This window comes from Pollachius pollachius, assembly GCF_949987615.1.
Source record: "Pollachius pollachius genome assembly, chromosome: 15".
NCBI classification, from domain to species: Eukaryota; Metazoa; Chordata; class Actinopteri; order Gadiformes; family Gadidae; genus Pollachius; species Pollachius pollachius.
The window spans coordinates 6,274,119-6,294,927 of record NC_136948.1 but is presented as its reverse complement, the minus strand read 5'-3'; the positions used below and the strand labels follow the sequence as shown (position 1 = coordinate 6,294,927).

At 53.2% G+C, this 20,809-nt stretch overlaps 2 protein-coding genes across 2 annotated transcripts; both read left to right on the top strand.

Moving 5' to 3' along the window:
• Positions 1-323: 323 nt before the first annotated feature.
• hivep2b (HIVEP zinc finger 2b) lies at positions 324-8,735 on the top strand (the record flags this gene model as incomplete). Its single annotated transcript, XM_079751724.1, has 6 exons — positions 324-4,133; positions 4,603-4,802; positions 5,576-5,751; positions 6,296-6,394; positions 6,843-7,663; positions 8,250-8,735. The coding sequence occupies 6 exons, from the start codon at positions 324-326 to the stop codon at positions 8,733-8,735; spliced, it is 5,592 nt and encodes a 1,863-aa protein (XP_079607850.1).
• A 4,908-nt stretch (positions 8,736-13,643) lies between these two features.
• Positions 13,644-19,056, top strand: txlnbb (taxilin beta b; the record flags this gene model as incomplete). Its single annotated transcript, XM_079752237.1, has 9 exons — positions 13,644-13,890; positions 14,407-14,498; positions 15,001-15,171; positions 15,857-16,051; positions 16,342-16,461; positions 16,863-16,937; positions 17,228-17,320; positions 17,817-17,912; positions 18,442-19,056. The coding sequence occupies 9 exons, from the start codon at positions 13,644-13,646 to the stop codon at positions 19,054-19,056; spliced, it is 1,704 nt and encodes a 567-aa protein (XP_079608363.1).
• Between the last annotated feature and the right edge of the window lie 1,753 nt (positions 19,057-20,809).

The window sequence follows — 20,809 nt, the reverse complement described above, 5'->3', positions numbered from 1 at the left end:
GAAACGGCCTTCAATGATCCTCCCTCCTTTCCCTAAAAGAGATATTCACACTCACTGGAGGGAGTTTGGCTAAAGGTTGCAGATAGTTTACTGTAGAATCTTCTTCTGCTCACTGTGGAATTGGAGACAGCATTGTAGTTACTGTAGTTAGTTCACACAGAGCATATCAATAACCCCCTGGTTCCCAGTTCTTCATCCGTGTTCTTTCTCTCTGCAGATGACCCGAATCTGCGATCGATTCACGGCAGCGACCCCGTCACTACGGCAACGTGAGGCGAATCCCCTTTTGAAAAACAATCCCCGGGAAGGTGACTTTGAGTTTCATGGAGTCACTCGAAACTATCGCCGAGGTGAAACGCTCCACGGAGGACCGGGAAAGGAACGCCGCCGCAGCCCAGATACAGCGTTCACCGGAGCCCCCGGCGGCGCTGCCCACCGAGGGCGTCCCGCCGCTCGAGGGGGAGGGCGGGGGAGGGCGGGAGGCGGGGAGGCTCCGGCGGACGCAAGAAGGTCAGAGCCGAGGCACGTGCGGAGCGAGAGAATCGACCGACTCAGGGAATTCACCGCAACCAGGAGGTCCGTGCTGCGAGGCCGGCCACAAAGACTATGATCCGTCCACGTATCTGTCTCCAGGCGGACAGGAAGCTGCGGGGCACCACAGGAAGTCCCCCGGTCTGGCCACGGACGCCGCTCAGCAGCCCTGCCACCCGGGGACGGACCCGTCGGTGGCGGAGGCGCAGAAATCCCAAAAGCCCGGGAGGTATGTGTGCGACTACTGCGGCCGGGCGTGTGCCAAGCCCAGCGTGCTGAAGAAGCACATCCGCTCGCACACGGGCGAGAGGCCCTACCCCTGCCTCCCGTGTGGCTTCTCCTTCAAGACCAAGAGCAACCTGTACAAACACAGGAAGTCCCACGCGCACCTGGTCAAAGCCGGCAGCGCGTCCTTCTTGGAGCTGGGCCCGTACGGCGGCGGCGGGGACCAGGGCTCCTTCGAGGGCGACGGCGAGCTGTACTCGGACGGCGAGCAGACCACTGACACGGACGACGACGGCGTCGGGGACCCCCTGCTGCTGCTTGACTCCCCCGCCGAGGCCGGCTCAGAGAGCACGGCCGTGAAGGTCCTGAACCTCATCGCCCAGAAGAGGGGAGGGGTCGCCGCCTCCGTGGCTGGGATGGCGCCTCAGGACGGGTCGCAGGAAGTCACCGCCGTGTCTCCCGCCGTCTCTCCGTGCGGCCGTGCCGTCCAGTCCAGCGCCGTCAAGCAGCGGCTGGCCCTCCGGCTCTCGGAGAAGCGCAGCGGCGAGTCGGAGCAGAACCTGTCGCTGCCCAGTCAGTCCAGCAAGGGCAGCACCGACTCGGGCTACTTCTCCCGGTCGGAGAGCGCCGAGCACCAGGCCGGGCCGCCCAACGCCAACGCCAAGTCCTACCAGGAGATCATGTTCGGCAAGTGCTACCGGCCCAGCCCCAAGCAGATGACGGCGTTCGCCCTCAGCGGCCAGGACGCCTCCAGCGAGCACCCGGCCCCGCGGTCGGAGAGGGGCGTCTCCCGCGTGTTCACCCAGGAGAAGGATGTGGTGGAACCCATCAAGATCACCACCAAGATGTACGGCCGGGAGGAGATGCTGGCTGAGGCCCTGCCAGACGGGGGGGTGGACGCCAGCCCCCTGCTCCGGAGCAACTCCATGCCCACGTCGTCGGCCGTCTGCCTGAGCGTGCCGCCCTGCCTCCGGGGCAGCCACTCCTTCGACGAGCGGTCCACCGCCGGGGGGATGAGGAGGCTCCGGCGACAGGCGGCCTTCGAGCACTCGGCCCACGAGGGGCACCACGAGAGCGACGGCCCAGGGAGGGTTCCTGAGGGCGGCGTGGCGGAGATGGAGGGCCTGCCGTCCGGCGCCAGCCACCACAAACACGCCATGGAGCTGGCGACCCGCAAGAGGCGCAAGGAGAAGCGGGAGGAGGAGGATTCGTCGGGCCTGTATGACGCCCAAGGAGAAGCGTGTGAAGACGTCGCCCGCTATCCCCTGGACTCCGTCAAGGACTATGATATGAAAGGAGCCATGGGGCTCTTGGCTTTGGGGAAAGGCGTCTGCCTTCACGCACAGCCGGACAGGGCTGACATGGAGCTATCAGTGGACACCCAGACATGCAGCAGGAAGAGCGTAGGGAACGTGATCTCTGTGATACAACACACAAACTCACTGAATCGATCGCACGTCCCCGAACCATCGGAGTGCTACGTTAAGTATCAAGGACCGAGGCAGGAGCAATGCTCTTCGTTCCACGGCTCGTTGGAGCACACCGACTCATGTGAGATGGAGAGCAGTGTCAGCAGAACAGGCCAGTCCTTTCAGATGGGCCCCAAACTGGTGCGGCAGTCCAACATCCAGGTCCCGGAGATCAGGGTGACGGTGGAGCCCGACAGCCCAGAGAAAGCGCCGGAGGTGAAGGTGAAGGCCAAGGAGCCCGAGAGGCACGTGGAAGTGGAGTTCCAGTGGCCGCAACGGAGCGAAACCTTAGCACAATTCCCGCCCGAGAAACTGCCCCCGAAGAAGAAGAGGCTCCGCCTGGCCGACATCGAACACTCCTCGGGCGAGTCCAGCTTCGAGTCGGCCTGCACCAGCCTCTCGCGCAGCCCCAGCCAGGACAGCAACCTGTCCTACTGCTCCGCCTTCTCCTTCGACCGCGAGGAGAGCCTCAAGTCCGTCTCCCCGGGCCGGCAGGACGAGTTTGGACGGCCGCTGGAGCTGCTGGCCGTGCCGGGCAGCGCCCACGCCCTGTCTCTGCACCACCAGCGGCAGCAGCACGAGATGAGGCGGTCCTCATCGGAGCAGGCGCCCTGCGACATGCGCAAGGAGTTCCCCGAGACTCGCAGCGTGTCGTTCGACTACGGCAGCCTCACGCCGACGTCCAAGGGACGGCTGGCAGACATCGGCGAGAGACGGCGGGGTAACCTGGTCAGACAGCCGTCCCTCAACATGGACACCGAGATCACGCCGCAAGGCCCGTCCAAAACGGGCCACCAGTTCCCGAGCGGCATCCTTCCTTTCACGCCGACCGCCCCGCCACCTCCGCCGACGTTGCCCGTGTTCGCCTCGGGAATCTACCAATCACCGCCCGGCGTCCTGGTGCCTGTCCGGGCGCACACTCACCTGCCGTCCTACGGCAGCATCACCTACACCACGGTGTCGCAGATCCTAGACCACCAGTACGACACGATGTGTTCCCTCATCGGCGCCGCCGTCACCAGCACCACCGCGTCCCAGACCCAGCTCCGCCTGTTTGGAACCCTCGACCACCCCCCGGCGACCGTCGTCAGGGGCGACGCCAGGTCGGCCTCCCTGGACGTGGAGGCGCTGGACCTCTCCTCGGCCAAACTGAAGACGGGCATCCCGCTCTCGCTGACCTCCAGGACCATCTCCACCACCAACGCCTCCAGCGGCGGCGGCGGCGGCGGCAACAAGCGCATGCTGTCGCCCGCCAGCAGCCTGGACCTCTTCATGGAGGTCAAGCAGCAGAAGCGCGTGAAGGAGGAGAAGATGTTCGGGCAGATCGTGGAGGAGCTGAGCGCCGTGGAGCTGGGGAAGTGCTACCTGGCCGAGGACAGCCGGCCGGGCTCAGAGATGCAGGTCTTCTCTTCGGCCCGAGCTCCGGACAAATTCATCGGCTCCTTGCGTCACAACGTCGGAGAGAGCGTCGACTCGGCCATGGACAGCAGCGGCTCCCCGCCGTTCTCCATGGCGCCCGTCGGCGGAGACGCCGAGGACGGCAAGGTGCCGATGGACACGGCCGTGCAGCCGGCGTTGACCTCCTCAGACGACCTCCGACCCCGGCTCCGACCCTCGCAGTTCCCCAGCCTGCGCACCACCACCGGGGTGAGCTGGTGCTACCTGAACTATGCCAAGCCCAGCAGCGTGCACGGCGACGACGCGGGCCCCGCCTCCTCCGTCTACGCCACCTGGTGCGTGAGCCTGCACAACCCCAACCCCCCCGCCGTCAGCACCAGCACGGCGCTGGCCCTCCTGCGGTCCCGGCAGCGGCGGGAGGGGTTGCTGTACACGGTGGCCGCCATGTGCCAGCCCGGCGCGGGGAAGCTGGTGTCCTCCTTGATCCTGTGGAGGCAGAAGATGGAGCAGGTGAGAGGAGAAGCAGCTGAGGCTGTGGTTGTTTGTCGTTACCCGTGAGCCACGCTCACCGCCTGCTCCTGACCTCGTTGTGGAAGGATTGCAGCGCAGGCAGTTTCTCTCGTTGTTTAGTTCTAGAGCATTCTCCCGTCAACCAAGGACAGAATGTGTTAAAGTGAAATGAAAAGGGCGCTATAATAATACCCAGCCTGTACTGCCAACATAGGAGACGATGCATGCATTAAGATCCATGAGAGACTAGTATAGCTTTATTTAAAGGGTTTGTATTGACTATAAGGTCGATGAAACGCATCACACCCACTGCGACTTGCAGTATTCTGAATTTCCACACATCGCACAAAATGCAACCCACAACATATAACACACACATTTTAAACCCAACATAAAACGCACCACATCATACAACACACCGCACACAAGACGTGTGTGCTAGCAAAACGTGTCTACGCCTGTGACTCAGCTGCAGAGGAAACCAGAGATCAAGGAGGAGGCGTCGGCGACCACGGCAACGGCGGTGGGGGCGGGGCCGGGGGTGGCGGCCTACGGGAGGAAGGCGAAGGAGCCCGGCTGCAGGCCACGGACGGCCAAGGAGGAGTGGAAGGAGCGTGAGGCCACCCTGGGCCAGGCGCTGCCTACACGCATCAAGATCTTCGAGGGCGGGTCAGTCCGCCTAACGACTGTTGTCATGTTTGTCATTGGCCGCTGCGGAAAAGGAGCCTAATTAATATTCGTTAGAGCGGTTGGCCGAGTGTGTGTGTGTGTGTGTGTGCGCGCGTGTGTGTGTGTGTGTGTGTGTGTGTGTGTGTGTGTGTGTGTGTGTGTGTGTGTGTGTGTGTGTGTGTGTGTGTGTGTGTGTGTGTGTGTGTGTGTGTGTTGGCAAGGGAGAGAGGGCAATTAAAACCAATTTGAGGTGCCATCTTGTGTAAACATCTTCCAGGCATGGCTGCCAGTGTGTCATAACTCGCTGTCGTTTCCGTAACGATGTGTCACGTGTCGTCACGACAACGGCATACGGGTTTATGATATCCAAGGCTCATGTGATGCTAATAATACCATCGCTAATTATGATGGGATAGGACAGGATTCGTCGTTGCTACCCTCGAGTATGCCCTTGAAGATACAGTATGCTCCTTTACAGACATCACAACAAGTGTAATTTACCTGCAGACAGTGGACATCATCGCTTGGCCTCTTGCCTCGTGTTTGCATACTTTATCCTTGAGTGTCCCTCATGCTCTCACTCTTTCTCTACTCTCTCTCCCTCACTCACTCACGCACACACTCTCTATCTCTCTCTCTGTCCCTCTCTAACTCACTCTTTCTCTGCTCACTCTCTCTCTTTCTCTCTCTCTCTCTCTCCACTCACTAAGTCACTCACTAAGTCCTCTCCCTCCCTCCCTCCCTCCCTCCCTCCCTCTCTGTCCCCCTCCCAGGTACAAGTCCAACGAGGACTATGTGTACGTGCGCGGGCGCGGTCGGGGGAAGTACATCTGTGAGGAGTGCGGCATCCGCTGCAAGAAGCCTAGCATGCTGAAGAAGCACATCCGCACGCACACCGACGTGCGGCCCTACGTCTGCCGGGTCTGCAACTTCGCCTTCAAGACCAAAGGCGAGTGACCCGCAGGGGGGCCTTCACCAGGGGGCGGAGCCAGGGGGCGGAGCTAGGGGGCGGAGCCTGGGTCCAGGGGGGGAAGCCTCGGTCCAGGGGGTGGAGCCTGGGTTAATGGGGTGGAGTCTGGGTCCAGGGGGTAGAGTCTGGGTCCAGGGGGTGGTGGAGCCTGGGTCCAGGGGGGGAAGCCTCGGTCCAGGGGGTGGAGCCTGGGTTAATGGGGTGGAGTCTGGGTCCAGGGGGTAGAGCCTGGGTCCAGGGGGTAGAGCCTGGGTCCAGGGGGTAGAGCCTGGGTCCAAGGGGTAGAGCCTGGGTCCAGGGGGTAGAGTCTGGGTCCAGGGGGTGGAGCCTGGATTAACAGGGTGAAGTCTGGGTCCAGGGGGTAGAGCCTGGGTCCAGGGGGTGGTGGAGCCTGGGTCCAGGGGGTGGTGGAGTCTGGGTCCAGGGGGTGGTGGAGCCTGGGTCCAGCGGGTGGTGGAGCCTGGGTCCAGGGGGTGGTGGAGTCTGGAGCGGAGGGGCTGACTGTGTTTGTTTTTATCCGCAGGAAACCTGACGAAGCACATGAAGTCCAAAGCGCACATGAAGAAGTGTCTGGAGATGGGCGTGTCTGTGTCCGTGGACGACATCGAGATCCAGGAAGCGGGTAAGTAGTCGGCCGTCCCCTCCAGATACCCCCCCTCACCTCCAGATACCCCTCCCCCCCCCCACCACAATGACGATGTCTGAACTGGGGCTGAGACTCTTGTTTGTTTGTTGTTCAGAGATCAGCTAGACACTGATTAGCCTCCCCCCTTAACCCCCACACCCCTCTTACGCACTTATTGTGTGTTGTACGTCCTTTCACTTAAAATTATTACTTGGCGTTGGGTAGCATCTTATCCTAGCTATCTTCGTTGTATACGGGGAAGGGGTTAACCTAGTGATCGTTAGTGCTTGGCACTTGGTTCTTTGAACGTCCTCACTGTACCAACTGCCATATAGTGTTGTTTCTCCTTCTTCTGACAAATGCACTTAATGTAAGTCGCTTTAGATAAGAGTGTCTGCGTAACGCCCTGAGTAAATGTAAATGTTTGCTTCTCTTGTCGATAAAGTTGAGGGAGGAGCCACGCAGGACTCCAAGGCGGGGCTGGGGGGTGTGGCCAAGCACCAGTTCTCGGACGCCGACGACTCGGACGGCGCCGACGAGGACATGGACGAGGTCGACGAGGAGGACGACGACGACGAAGACTACGAGGGCGACTCCACGCCCAAGATGCGCTCCCGGAGCACCAGCCCCCAGCCCGGCGGGGGCGTGGCCTCGTTATCGGTGACCGCCAGCGCCGCGCTCCACGGCTACTCCCTGGCCTCGCTCCCGGGGGCCACAGGGGGGGGCCGGCGGCGCTCGGCGTCCAAGGACAACCCCGCCCTGGTCGCCATGGAGCAGCGCGACCGCCACGTGGACGAGGACTCGCTGACCATGCTGTCCCCGGACCAGAGCTGCTTCCTGTTCGACCCGTCCGCTTCCTGCCTGCTCTCGCCCGGCTGGGAGTCGCCGCTCCGGGAGCCGTCGCCGTCCCGCCTGCGCTACCCCTCCCCCCGCCGGGAGCTGTCCCCCCGCTGTCCCCCCGCCGTCCCCCGCTGGGACGGCTCCCCGCTGAGGCCCGGCTCCCCCGGGTTCTCCTCCCCCCTCTCCCACCACCTCTCCCCCGTCTCGGCCGAGAGGCCGCTGTCCCCGCTGAGCGAGCTCGCCGGCAGGAGGGAGCCCGCCGCGGTCAGGGGCCGGCAGAGGGTGGTCCTGAGGGCCATGTCCCCGCGCCGGGGGGCCCACCAGCACCGGGGCCCCCTGGGGGAGAAGGGCCGGCCGGTGAAGGTGGAGTCGCCCCCCCAGCAGCTTCCCACGCAGCAGCCGCCCGGAGCCTTCGAGACGGCGCCGGTACGTAGCCTAGCGTGGTTAGCTTGGTTCAGTAGCGGTTAGCATAGTTTGTTTTGTGTCCATCAATTCATTACATATACATTAACGGTGTTAAGCAGATGTGTTTACATAGATAGATAGATAAATGTATACTTCATTGATCCCCAGGGGAAATTCAAAATTGTATCCAAAGTGACTTACAATAAGTACATTAGTCGGAAGAAAGAGAAACAATATATATCGCTGTCGGTACAGTAAGAGTGTATATAGAACCAAGTGCCAAGCACTAACAATCACTAGGTTAACCCATTCCCTGTATACAACAAAGATAGCTAGGTTAAGATTTCGTTAAATGTACTGTAAAATTAAACTTAGTTACGGGGAATCACAAACTCAGAACGATCAGAAGATAGGATAGGGTGAAGAAAAAACGTATTGATCCCAGACGGGTTGTTAAGGAACAAATCTCGAAGAACGAGAAAACAGCCGACCTGTAAAAGTAGTTTGAAGTCTAACATACCGTGTTATTGCTTTATTTTATTCCCGAGTTCGTGTTTTAACTGAGGAAGGGCTCCCTCTGATCCCGACCACCACCGTGTTGTTTCAGGATCAAAGGAGCGGCCTGGCTCCCAGCATGCAGTGCGATGCCAGCGTTCCTCAGCAGAACCTCCTCAGCCACCTCCCCCTGCACTCCCAGCAGCCCGCCGGCAGCCTGCTCCCCCTCTGCCCCGTGGGGGGGGTCCAGATGCTGCCCGCCCAGCCCTCCTCCTCCTCCTCCTCCTCCTCCTCCTCCTCCGCCCTCAGCCCGCAGGCCAGCGAGAGCAGCATGGAGTGCGGCTCGCTCCCGGAGCCCCCGGAGTCGGGGGGCGAGGAGGCCGGGCTCCACCACCAGGAGCGCCCGTCCTCCTCCTCCTCCGCCTCCTGCTCCTCCGTGGCCTCCCCTCCGGAGGCCGCGAGGAGGAGCAACGAGGAGCAGGAGGAAGAGCCGCCGCGGAGGCTGGAGCCCGGCGGCGGCGGCGGGCAGGAGGAGAACGTGCAGACGTGCGTGACGGCCATCGCCTCACTGAAGATCAGCGTGGAGGAGCTGCACTGAAGGCTCCTCAGGACACCTCCTGGTTCTGGCCTCCGGCACGCAGACCTTTACATCTGCTTCCTGTCAGCTTTTCGCAGGGTCGGTCGCGTCGGTCCATGTCACGCGTGTATGTGCGCACGTGTGTGTGTGTGTGTGTGTGTGTGTGTGGTGGACCTCCACACGCACGCTGGCGTCCCGTCCCCAGGCCCATCGGGCGCCCTCCAGGCCCCCACCTGGGGCGCTGAGGCTCCAGCTCTGGACGGGACAGTGGAGAGCAGAACTTCACCCACCACCGACCTGTCGTGTTGAATGTGGTTCCCCTGAGCTCCTCCTCCAGAGGGGCGGGGAACGGTGTGGTTTGGGGGTCCGGGTCAGGGTATGGGACCACCGGGTCCGGGTCTGGGTCTGGGAGGACTCGGTGTGGTTCTGTTCTGGGTCTGGGAGGACCTGGTCTGGGTCTTTTTCTCGGTCTGGGTATGGGAGGACCAGGTCTGGGTCTGGTTCTGGAAGAACCCAGACCGACGGTACAGAAGTTACGGACACAAATCAGCGTTGGGTGCAGGTGCAATATGGAAATATATTATGCTAATATGCCTTTGTTTGACATTGTAGTTTGCGTACAATTGCACATAAATATATTTATGAACTCTGTACAGAATATACCTGAAGTATATACTCCTTCGTAGACCGCATACAAAAAATTGTGTATTCAACGTGTACATTGAAGAAAATGAAAAAAACTAGACTGTTGTATAACGTACGTATCATATCGAGGTGTGGCACCGTAGCGCAGTAAAGCGACAAACTAATCGTAAGGGAGAGCGTATGTAAACTATATATAAAAACACTTTGACCAAATTTAAGTAGATGCTTCTTGTGAGGTTTAAAACTCTTTTAACGACGCAGTGGTGGCGTGTGCCTTTTCGTTGCTTCAATCATATCGCCCTCCGAAGGGAGGAGGCTCATCATAGCGTACTTTATCCAGCGGTCTGCCCGGGACTTTGATCTTAAGCGTATCTTTTCGGTTTTAGTTTGAGTCCGTTTTTCTTTTTTGTTTTCCGCTGATGAAGGCACAGCTTGATTTGTTGTTTTTTTTAAAAAAGGATCGTAAACGGTTTATTACGTTGCATCTTTCTTAATGTTGTGGTTTTTAATCTTGATAAACATGCATGGGGTTTGCTATTGCACAAGAATAGAGGAAAGTTGTACGATGTATTTATGTATACTGTAAGATGTATTTATATATTAGAAAACGTAAGCACTTATTGATAAATATTTGACTACTATTTATACCGTCTCTCTACTGATGCAGGTATGCATTGAGCCATCGCTTCTGTTCCTATGTCGTCGTCGCCCTCAACAAAACAAATCTACACCTCTATTTAGTCCCCTGGCCCCACAGATGACCATACCAGTTCAATAACCATCATTTTACGGTGAATTTTTTCGCCTGAGCACTTTGGGTTTTTTCCATCTTTGATAGCTAGCGGTGGGTTCGCTGTGGTGGAGTTTGATGCGTTGATACATTTTATTTGTGACATTCCTGTTTCTCAGTCCCGATTTCTTGTCGTTTTTTCCCACATTTCGAGTGTAGCCAGATAAAGCATTTTCACGTACAGTAACAAAAACTTAAGTATTGATGTAAACGAGTATTACTCTGCTTCAGCTCAAACATGCATTTGAACATTTACCAAATGCATTATTTCTCTCTCTGTGTATATAAATACACACACACACACATACACACACACACACACAAACATGTGGATTTTTATTATTTAAAGTATTTTTGCAGTGCAGTGTAGCTGGATTGTTTATATATTGTCGAAAGGTCAAAGGTCAGATTTAATGCCTTGTGAGGTAGGGGAAATAGCACAGTGTTCGTGTGTTCAGCTTTAAAACTCTTATCAACAAACAACACAATACAGTAAAATCCCCCGTCTGAGAAATAGATTTCAAATTCAACGTTTGCTCTCTCTCATGTTTACACTTATGAGTATTATTATGATTATGTTCTTTCTTTCTTTCTGCAGACGCAGTTCTGCTTTTATTTGGTGTTATCGTTAATGTATACATCACTATAATTCAGTAGTTTATGTGACTTATCTGTCGTGACTTTTGCAGCTGAAAACGCTCATAAAACGGACGGCTTTTATTTGCTTTGGAACCCTGCATTCAGATTGTGTTTGTTGTGTTTCGTTTTTATCGTGTACTTTCTATTTACTGAACCTGCATTGTGCCTCTGGTGTATCTGAACCCTCCCCCTTCACTCACTGAGGGCGAATAACGTACCTCCAGGGCGGGGGGGGTGACGGACGGCTTCGGTAGCCAATCCTGTGTTTAGAAATCTGCGACCGAACCTGCACAGCAAGGACTGGAGGAGTGGAGTGCCTCTTTTATGCCATGAGGGAATCTATGATTTGGTGCTCGACTTTTTAAGATTAAATTAAAAAGAAATATGTTTCAACAGAATATACTTCGAAGCCGAGACTGTGTGTGTGTTTGTCGCTTTATTTGTTTGTCAGCCCTCCACCTCCAACTCCACCCCTCCTACCGTACATATTTGATAACCATGAGTTTATTAATCGGAACACCAGATTCCTGCTATACACGCACCGGCACAATAACATGAAGAGAAAATAAATTAATGCTTCCAAAAATAGACATCACCTCCCCGTGAACAATATCTCAGTGTTAACCTCTTGTTTCCTTTGGTCCGGTGCCTGTGTTGGCTACGAGGGAGTTAATCTGACAGGAAGTGAGTGCCTGTGATAATGGATGCTGAATCCTACTGGGTTGTTGGATACTGTTGTCGGGCCAGGGAGAAGGCCTGTCCTAATTCTGGCCAATCAGAAAGACGGTTAACTTCTCCCTCTCTCGGTCTCTCCCGCTCTCTTTCTCTCCTCTCTCTGTCTCTCTTTCTTTGTCTTTCTCTCTCCTTCTCTTGCCCTCTCTCTCCCTCATTCTCTCTCTCTCTCTCTCTCTCTCTGTCTCTCTCTCTCTCTCACACACACACACACACACACACACACACACACACACCTATTTCTCTTTCTTCTCTCATTCTCTCCCCTATCTCTCTCTCTGTCTCTCTGTATCTCTCTCTCTATTATCTCTAGTTTTCTCAGCTCCAAGGCCTGTCGTTTCCTCAGCTGTGTGGCTGTCACCTCGGCTGAAAATAAAATTAGCGAATGAGAAAAGGCTTTGCAGCAGAAGACACTAGAGCATAAAATGGAGGCTCAAGATGTTCACAGATAACACTTGAGCACACATTTTTCATGCCCGATTCCTTCTTCACATGTTCACAGGCAAACACACACACACACACACACACATGCACGCACGCACACACACGCAAATGCACGCACACACAGGCAAACACACACGTAAGCAAACACTCAAAGAAAGGACAAGACAGACTACACACACACACACACACACACACACACACACACACACACACACACACACACACACACACACACACACTACACTCTGTTGCCTATCTAAATATCCACACTGCTAATGTCGTTTCATCCATGGCCGTGGTGACCAGCGTCATCTGGCTATCAGGTCCCCGGTTGGCCCCCTGCGGGGCGGCAGTCCGGACTGCAGGAACGTGACCCAGTGTGATGTGCGGACTCTTTCTTTACACCCAGCACCCTTCCCCCGTCCCAGCTCCCAGACCCCCCTCACTGGGTTATTTTGAGGAGGACTTCTTCACAGCTGTCGGTGCATGCGTTGGCAGCAGAGGTCCTAACCCTCCACGCTTCACGTCTTCTCCCTCAGCAACGCGGCCCCGGTAAGATTTAATTCACTTTTTTTTACCCCGCACCACGCTGACTATCCAGATAAAATGGAAAAAAAACTTAACCTTAGCCTTATAATCAATGTGTGTGTCGGTTGCCTGTCGAGTTTGCACGTGGTTCTCCGAACTTCTCCTCGAAGCGTTGCGCTGCTTACTATTGTTTCGGGGTTCTTGATTGGTTGATTGGATGACTTTGACTCTAAACGCTTCCCCGGAGAAGTTCGGGGGTTTGGAGCGTAGCTAAGCGTTCATTGGCTTAAGTTATGTGTAAGATCATCTCCGTTACTTTTTTGGAAATCACAAGTTGTTTAGAAACGGGAGACATGTGTAATTTGAAATCACCCCGTGGCGTTTCTTGGAATGCACGCCCAATCCTGCTTCCCAGAACAAGAGTGAAAAAATAACCCTGCTTTCTCCACGCCGTTAAAAGCAGCCTATAGCTGATTTATAAACCTCAAAAGCGGATCATTTTTGTCCTTTTTTTTGTTAAAAAACAATCGGAGTTTGGTTGCCAACCTTGAATTGTACCACTATAAATAGACCACTTAAAAGGTGGACATGTAACGTGCGACAAACGTTGACATCAATAAGAATGAATTGTGAAATAAATAAATAAATAACTTGCCCATATTAAGAAGTTCCTAAAATAGACCGCGCGTCCAGGAACAGGTGTCATGCGCTCTGCGCGTGGAGGCGCGTGAAGGCTGCGCACAGGCGGGCTAATTTTACGCACGTAAACAGGCCACGAGCCTCCGGGCTAGCACAGCGGGCCATCGGATGGCTCGGTTATAGCGAATAGTGCCACTGCCAACCGCTAAATGCTAATGTATATCAAGTATTTTAAGTGGTCCACCTTTCCCTATGTTCTATGAATGGAATAAACTAACCTTCTGTTCATGTTGAAATGCTGAATAATGGGTCGTTCTGTGCCGTCCCATCGTTATAAAAGCCAATGGGATGGCTGTTTGGTTCAATTGTATCAACGGGGTAGAAACGCTTTTATCACTTTTATATATATGGTATATTAATATATATATATTTGTTTTTAACACCAAACAATAATAACGTGCTGAAATGTGGCCTACTGTTTGGTATTTTCTCCTCAGTACTCGCTGAGAATAATGGAGAGTTGCCCAAATAGCGGTGGAGTTGCCGTGGCGACCCCAGAGGCGGTGGCCCTCGCCCCGGGTCAAGAGCACGTCGAAGACCCGACGGACGACCTGGAGCAGCGGCTGGAGGACATCATTAACACCTACCAGACGGAAGAGGGCGCTGTGGACCCCGAGGACCCCGAGGAATTGACGGGCACCAAACACACCGACTCCCGCCGGGACCAGAAACTGGAAAAGAAGATGCTTAAAAACCTGGGTGGGTACAGCACGCTAGAAGGTTTATTTCGGTTACAGGTGATTTATTTATTTGGTTTCCTCAGGTGGGCTGCGTAGCTTCTGTTGTGCTCAAGGTGTAGTTTGTACAGCTACAATACACTTCTTAATAGTCAAATCAAATTAAATAAAGAACAGGCACTCGCATACACACACTCCTAAAACCAGCTATGGAATCTGAGGGGTTCCATCAAGGCGACATTGACCATAGCTTATATCCATTGTCTGGTCCTCTTCTGCCTCCAGAACTTTGGTCTGCCACACTGACGACTCAACAAGGATAAATATTTGAAGCTACATTTATTTCACGCAGCATAGCTTGTAAACGTTGTATTTTAGGATGACAGATGTGTTCCAGTGTGTTTAAGGTGAAGCATAACATTCAGTGTGTGTGTGTGTGTGTGTGTGTGTGTGTGTGTGCGTGTATATGTGTGCATGTGCGCATGTGCATGCGTGTGTATCTGTGCGTGTATGTGTGCGTTTGCGTCTGTGCGTGTAGGTAAGGAAGCCATGCTACTGATGCAGAGTCTAAACAAGCTGGGAACTCCAGAGCTCAAACTGGAAGCCATCATCAAGAAGCACGCTGAGCTGGTGAGTCTCCCAGCGCGACCACCACCTCAGAAACAAACCATCCATCTTATCCTTACATGAGCACTCCTAGTGGAAGGCTCTGTCCATGTTTTTGTGTGTCTACATGCGTGTTGTATGTGTGTGTGTGTGTGTCTATATGCTTGTGTGTGTTTGTTTGGGTCTATATGTTTGTGTTTGTCCATATGTGTGTGTCTATATATGCGTGTGTGTTTGTGTGTCTTTATGCGTGTGATTGTGTGCGTCTAATATGAGTGTATGTGTGTGTGTGTGTTTGTGTGTCTATATGCCTGTGTGTGTGTGTGTATGTTTCTGTGTGTGTGTGTCTATATGCGTGTGCGTGTGTGTCTATGCGTGTGCCTGTGTGCCTGTGTGTGCATGTGTGCGCGCCTCTACATCTACATTGGCCTCACCCACTGTGTGTGTCCCTGTGTGTGTGTCCCTCTTCCTCCCTGGGTGACGTCGTCCTCCATCGTGTCCCCCCCTTGCGTCTCCACGGCGACAGCTGGAGGAGCACCGCGGCGACCAGAAGCAGCTGAAGGTCCTGCAGAAGAAGCTGCTGCAGGTCCTGAAGGAGAAGGACCAGCTGCAGGGCGAACACAGCCGGGCCGTGCTGGCCCGCAGCAAGCTGGAGGGGTTATGCAGGGAGCTGCAGCGGCACAACAAGACCCTCAAGGTCAGCGGCCCTGGGGCCCAACCTCCCACCTAACCTCCTAACCAACCAACCTCCTATCTAACTACCAGACGGTACGCCCCTAGAGGCCCCGAGAGGCCCCTAGAGCCCACTAGAGTTCTCTAGGGCCCTAGCCTCCTAACTGACCTCCTAACTAACCAACCTCCTAACCAACCGGCAGACTGTCCGCCCCGAGAGGCCCCGAGAGGCCCCTAGAGCCCACTAGAGTTCTCTAGGGCCCTAGCCTCCTAACTGACCTCCTAACTAACCAACCTCCTAACCAACCGGCAGACTGTCCGCCCCGAGAGGCCCCTAGAGCCCACTAGAGTTCTCTAGGACCCTAGCCTCCTAACTGACCTCCTAACTAACCTCACCACCAGTCATGCTAAAAGTATCAGGCTAACGTTCTCTCCGGCTATCAGGCTAACATTCTCTTCAGGTTAACGCTATCAGGCTAACGTTCCCTCCGGCCTTAATGCTAATGCTATCAGGCTAAAGTTCTCTTAATGCTAACCCCATCAGGCTAACGTTCCCCCCGGCCTTAATGCTAATGCTATCAGGCTAACGTTCTCTTAATGCTAACGCCATCAGGCTAACGTTCTCTCCGGCTGTGATGCTAACGCTATCAGGCTAACGTTCCCTCCGGCCTTAATGCTAATGCTATCAGGCTAACATTCTGTGCCCACAGGAGGAGACGTTGCAGCGGTGCCGTGAGGACGACCTGAAGAGGAAAGAGATCACCACCCACTTCCAGGGCACGCTGGGGGACATCCAGGTCCAGATCGAGGAGCACAGCTCCAGGAACACCCAGCTGTGCCAGGAGAACAGCGCCCTGGCCGAGAAACTCAAGGGACTCATCTCGCAGTACGACCAGCGCGAGACGGTGGGGGGAGACGCACGATAACACACACAAACAAACACAAACACACACAGGCGCACACAGACAGGCATACACACACACACATAGGCATACAAACACAATTACAAACAGGCACACACACACACACACAGGCATACAAACACACTCACAAACAGACACACACAAACACATGCATGCACATACACACACACACACGCACATACACACACAATCACACAGGCACACACAAGAAATGTATCGTACGCGATCAAAAAACCCCTGAAAGCAATAAGTGGTCCTGTGTTGTCCCCCAGAACCTGGAGAAGGTCTTCAAGCACCGAGACCTGAAGGAGAAGCTCCTGGAGACCAAACTGGCCCAGGCCTCCATGATCCTGAAGGAGGCGGAGGAACGCCACAGGCTGGAGAAGGAGCGCGTACGTAGGCTCCACGCACACACGGGCCACGCTCCACCCCCAGACGACTAGGGGACAGGCTCACCTGTTCAGAGTTCACCTGGAGACTCTGCATAGGCTCCGCCCGTACCCCTTACCCCCTCTTACGCACCTACTGTATGTTGTACGTCCAGGCACCTAATGTACGCACAGTTATTGTATGTCGTACATCCTGGCACTTAATGTACACACTTTTTGTATGTTTTGCGACCAGGCACAAAAATAGTACTTCGCATCGTGTAGCAGCTTATCATTAGCTCTCTTTGTTGGATACGGGGAATGGGTTAACCTAGAGATTGTTAGGGGTTCTGTGGTTCTGTGGTTCTCTGGTTCTCTGGTTCTCTGGTTCTCTGTGTTGATGCTCCACCTCTTCCGCTCCACAGCTGGTGAAGCAGTCGGCAGAGTTCAAACTGCAGTCCAAGAAGATGAAGGAGCAGGAAGTGGATTTGAAAATACAGGTAAGGGTAAAGAGAGCCCCTTGAATACAGGTGGGGATAAAAGGGAGGCCATTAAATAAAGGTAAGGGTAAAAGAGAGGCCATTAAATATCTATGTTCTATCTTCACCTTCTGTCCTCCCCCCTCTTCCACCCTCCCCTCTCTCCCTCTCTTTCCTCCTCCCTCCCCTTCCGTCCTCCTCTTCCTCCTCCTCTTCCTCCTTCTCCCCTTCCTCCTCCCCTTCCTCCCCCCTCTTCTTCCCTCCTCTTCCTCCCTCCTCTTCCTCCCCCCTCTTCCTCCCGGGTTCTGCAGCTCGCCACCTACTCTGAGAAGTTTGACGAGTTCCAGGGAACCGTGTCCAAGAGCCATGGTATCTACGCTAGCTTCAAGCAGGACATGGACAAGGTGGGACACACTCCACCTAACTAATGAACGGATTTAACTAGAAGGTCTAGAACTCGCTATGAGTTTGGTCTATATGTTGAGACAGAACAGTCTAGTGGCTGTAGTGTTTGACTCCAAGCTGAAATGTTCTGGGTTTGAACTTCTCTGTAGGCATCTGTGAGCAAGATGACTTAGAATCCTTATGAATGAAATGTACCTCAAAGATCTCTCTAAGTCATTTTGATCAAAGCATCATAAATGAGTAGTAGTAGTAGTAGTAGTATAGTAAAATAGTAACCTGGTATGGTATTCACATTATTATTTTTTTCACTTGTAGAAGTAACATGAAGTACTCTCTATATGCAGGCTAGCATGATTAGCATCAACCAGGGCCTGTCAAGTTGGCTCTAATCGACTCACACTAAAAACTGTAACTTGAAACAAATGAAAACAATGGATATTTTTTAAACAGCTTAGACTGTAGGAGGCCTCACCATCTTGTTTCTGTTGGTTCCAGATGTCCAAGAAGATGAAGAAGCTTGAGAAGGAGTGCATGACCTGGAAGTCTCGCTTCGACGGCTGCAACAAGGCCCTGCTGGAGATGGTGTCCGATGTGAGCCCTCCCTTACCTTACTTTATCTTGTTGTTTGTTGTGTTACGTTAAGTTGTCGTTGGTTGTGTTACCTAATTTTGCTGTTCGTAACGTTAATGTTGTAGTTCATACCGTTACCTAATGATGCTGTTCGTAGCGTGAACTATTGTTATGTGTAACGTAAGATAATGTTGTTGTTTGTACCGCTACATTATGTTGCTGTTTGTTAAGTAACGTAATGATGTTGTTCATAAAATAACCTTATGTTGTTGTTCAGAACAGAACATAATGTTGTTGTTCCTAACGTTGCGTACTGTCGTTGATCACATTTTATTTATTCATGCCAAGTAAAAGGACTTTTATGTCTTAATAAACACAGATATTTTACCCTACATTTTTCTGCACCTTCAGACAGATTCTACTATAAAAGTTTATTCTCGTGGAAATATCCCAGCAATTTGATCCTGCTTCATCTAATTTCACAGTTGAAACTGCAGAAAGAACATCCACTGAAACTGACCCTTTCCCCCCTCCCTGTTTCCTGCGGTAGAAAACGCTGAAGGAGAAGGAGTTTGAGCTGTTCACCACCAAGAACCAGAAGCTGGAGAACCTGTGCCGCGCCCTGCAGGAGGAGAGGAAGACGTTGGCCCAGAAGGTGCAGGCGGCTGGGGGCTCAGCACCCATGGGTGCCGCTCACCCAAAGCCCAAGGAGGAGAAGGAGGAGAAGGAGGAGGAACCAAGGAAACCTGTGGTGGCTCCTGCCCAGCAACCAGAAGAAGATGCCGTCGTCACTCCTACTCCTGCTCCTCCTACGACCGCAGCAGCACCTCCTCCTGCTCCTCCTCCTGCTCCCGCAGTCGAGACCCCTCTGGTGAGGGAGCTGGCCGGCCTGAAGGCGGAGCAGGCCCGTCTGCAGGAGATCGCCAGCTCCTTCACCATCTCCCACGTTGTCCCGGAAGAGCTGCTCTTCCAGGACGTGGATGAGAGCCAATCACAAGGACTCTCTGAGGTCACGCGGGATTTAGCGGAGGAGGACCAATCGGAAGAGTGCGCTCGGGCCCATGAAGTGAACGGCTGTGGGCAGGAAGTAAACAGCGACAAACAGGAAGCCGGGGGAGACGGAACCCAGGAGAAGAGAGACCTGGAGATGGAATCTGTGGATTAGTGCAGAAATTAGGAACCCCAAAACATCATTGTTACATATCAAGATCTGATTTAATTTTCAATAAATAAATTCATAAAAAGCTGGCCTTTCTGTCTCTCAACCTTCTGTCCAAATCACCAAAGAAACGTCCAAAGACAAACAAGGCTTGACAAAGGCCGCGCAATCCCAAGTAAGACCGACACACAAATCCATAATCTAACAGACGTATTTTGTCCTTACAATTGTCTGCAATGAAGCATTCTTCCAATGAAACATGCTTTTCACTTATGTAGAATACCAAATATCTGGAGTCATCACTTCAGCACGTCGCTGTTCTTTACTCCCCATAGGTCAACGCTCTCATCGTCTCATCAATTCAGTGGAAAGCAGGAGATGTAATTGACTCCTTAAAGGGCTACACCTAGACCTGCAGTGTCGCCGACTGACCCAATCAATCAACAACCAGCTCCTGGTTTATTGGCTATTAAGATTCACCTTCAACTATAAATAACCACAGGCAGGAGGAACGTCTCCCATAATTCACTAGGTGTCAGGGTTTAAAACAAAATCGAAACAATACTGAGTCAGCAAGAACGTCAACATCACACAAATTTCCATATGATAAAGTATCACAGGAAAACGGATGGAGTAGTCGATAAAGTGGGATCTTGTGGGCGTACATTTTTAAACCTTTTGTATCTTAAAATAACCTGGGGAAGTGTGAAACATCTAGTCTGTTTCCATGGAGATAAGCAGTCTGGGTGGCCTTCAGCTGAGAACAAGTTGCATGTCTCTCTTTCTCTCTCTCTGTCTGTCTTTGTCTCTCTCTCTCTCTCGTCACTATCATGTCAGGATCTTTATCACAGTACAAACTGGTTTAGGTGACAGATTGTTGGACGGTTTTGTGCATAAAAGGTCCTCACCAAGTTTGCTAAAGTGAATGTTCTCAATTGGAACGACAAAGACGTGGTAACGATCAGAAAAAACATCAGAGACTTGTTTACTAGCTGATACCCGATACTGCCTAAAAGCCTTAAAGGCAGCATACAAGTCTAACACTAGTCTGGTATTGATATCGTAACAACTCTAGAACTGGACCGGCTGCTTCTGAACTCAGGACATCCGCACCCTGTCCGAGGTGGGGCACGCCCATGACCCACAGGAAGTTGACGGAGGAAGCAGCCGCTTGAACTACGATCGTAGGAAACAGGTGAAATCTATCTTCAGCTGTTACTGGAATCATGTACACAGAACCAAATCAAACATACCTCTCAATAATTCGTTTTGCTTGGTTTTATAGGACTCTCTCTGCGGCTCTATGTGACTCAGGGGGTAGATCGGGTTGACTGGTTTCCAGAAGGTTGCTATTCGATCCCCGGCTCCTCCTAGCTGAGTGCCGAGCTGTCCCTGAGCAAGGCAACTCACCCTGACTGCTCCCGACGAGCTGGCTGTCGCCTTGCGTGGCTGACACCACCGTCGGTGTATGAATGTGTGCATGAATGGGTGAATATTTGGCAATGTTGTAAAGCGCTTTGAGTAGCCACTGGTTAGAAAATGCTTCATAAATGCAGTCCATTTACCATTTTTCTGTCATGCTGGAAGCAGTTAACACTCAAACAATACGCTTTCACAATTAGGCGGTCAACAGCCAATGAGGATGATCTCTATGATATTGTATCTGTTTATGTATCTGCCTATAGACATTTATTATCACGCATGATTCTTTTTATTTCGGCTAATTATCACAAATTAAAATAGTCCCTGTTCCCAGATT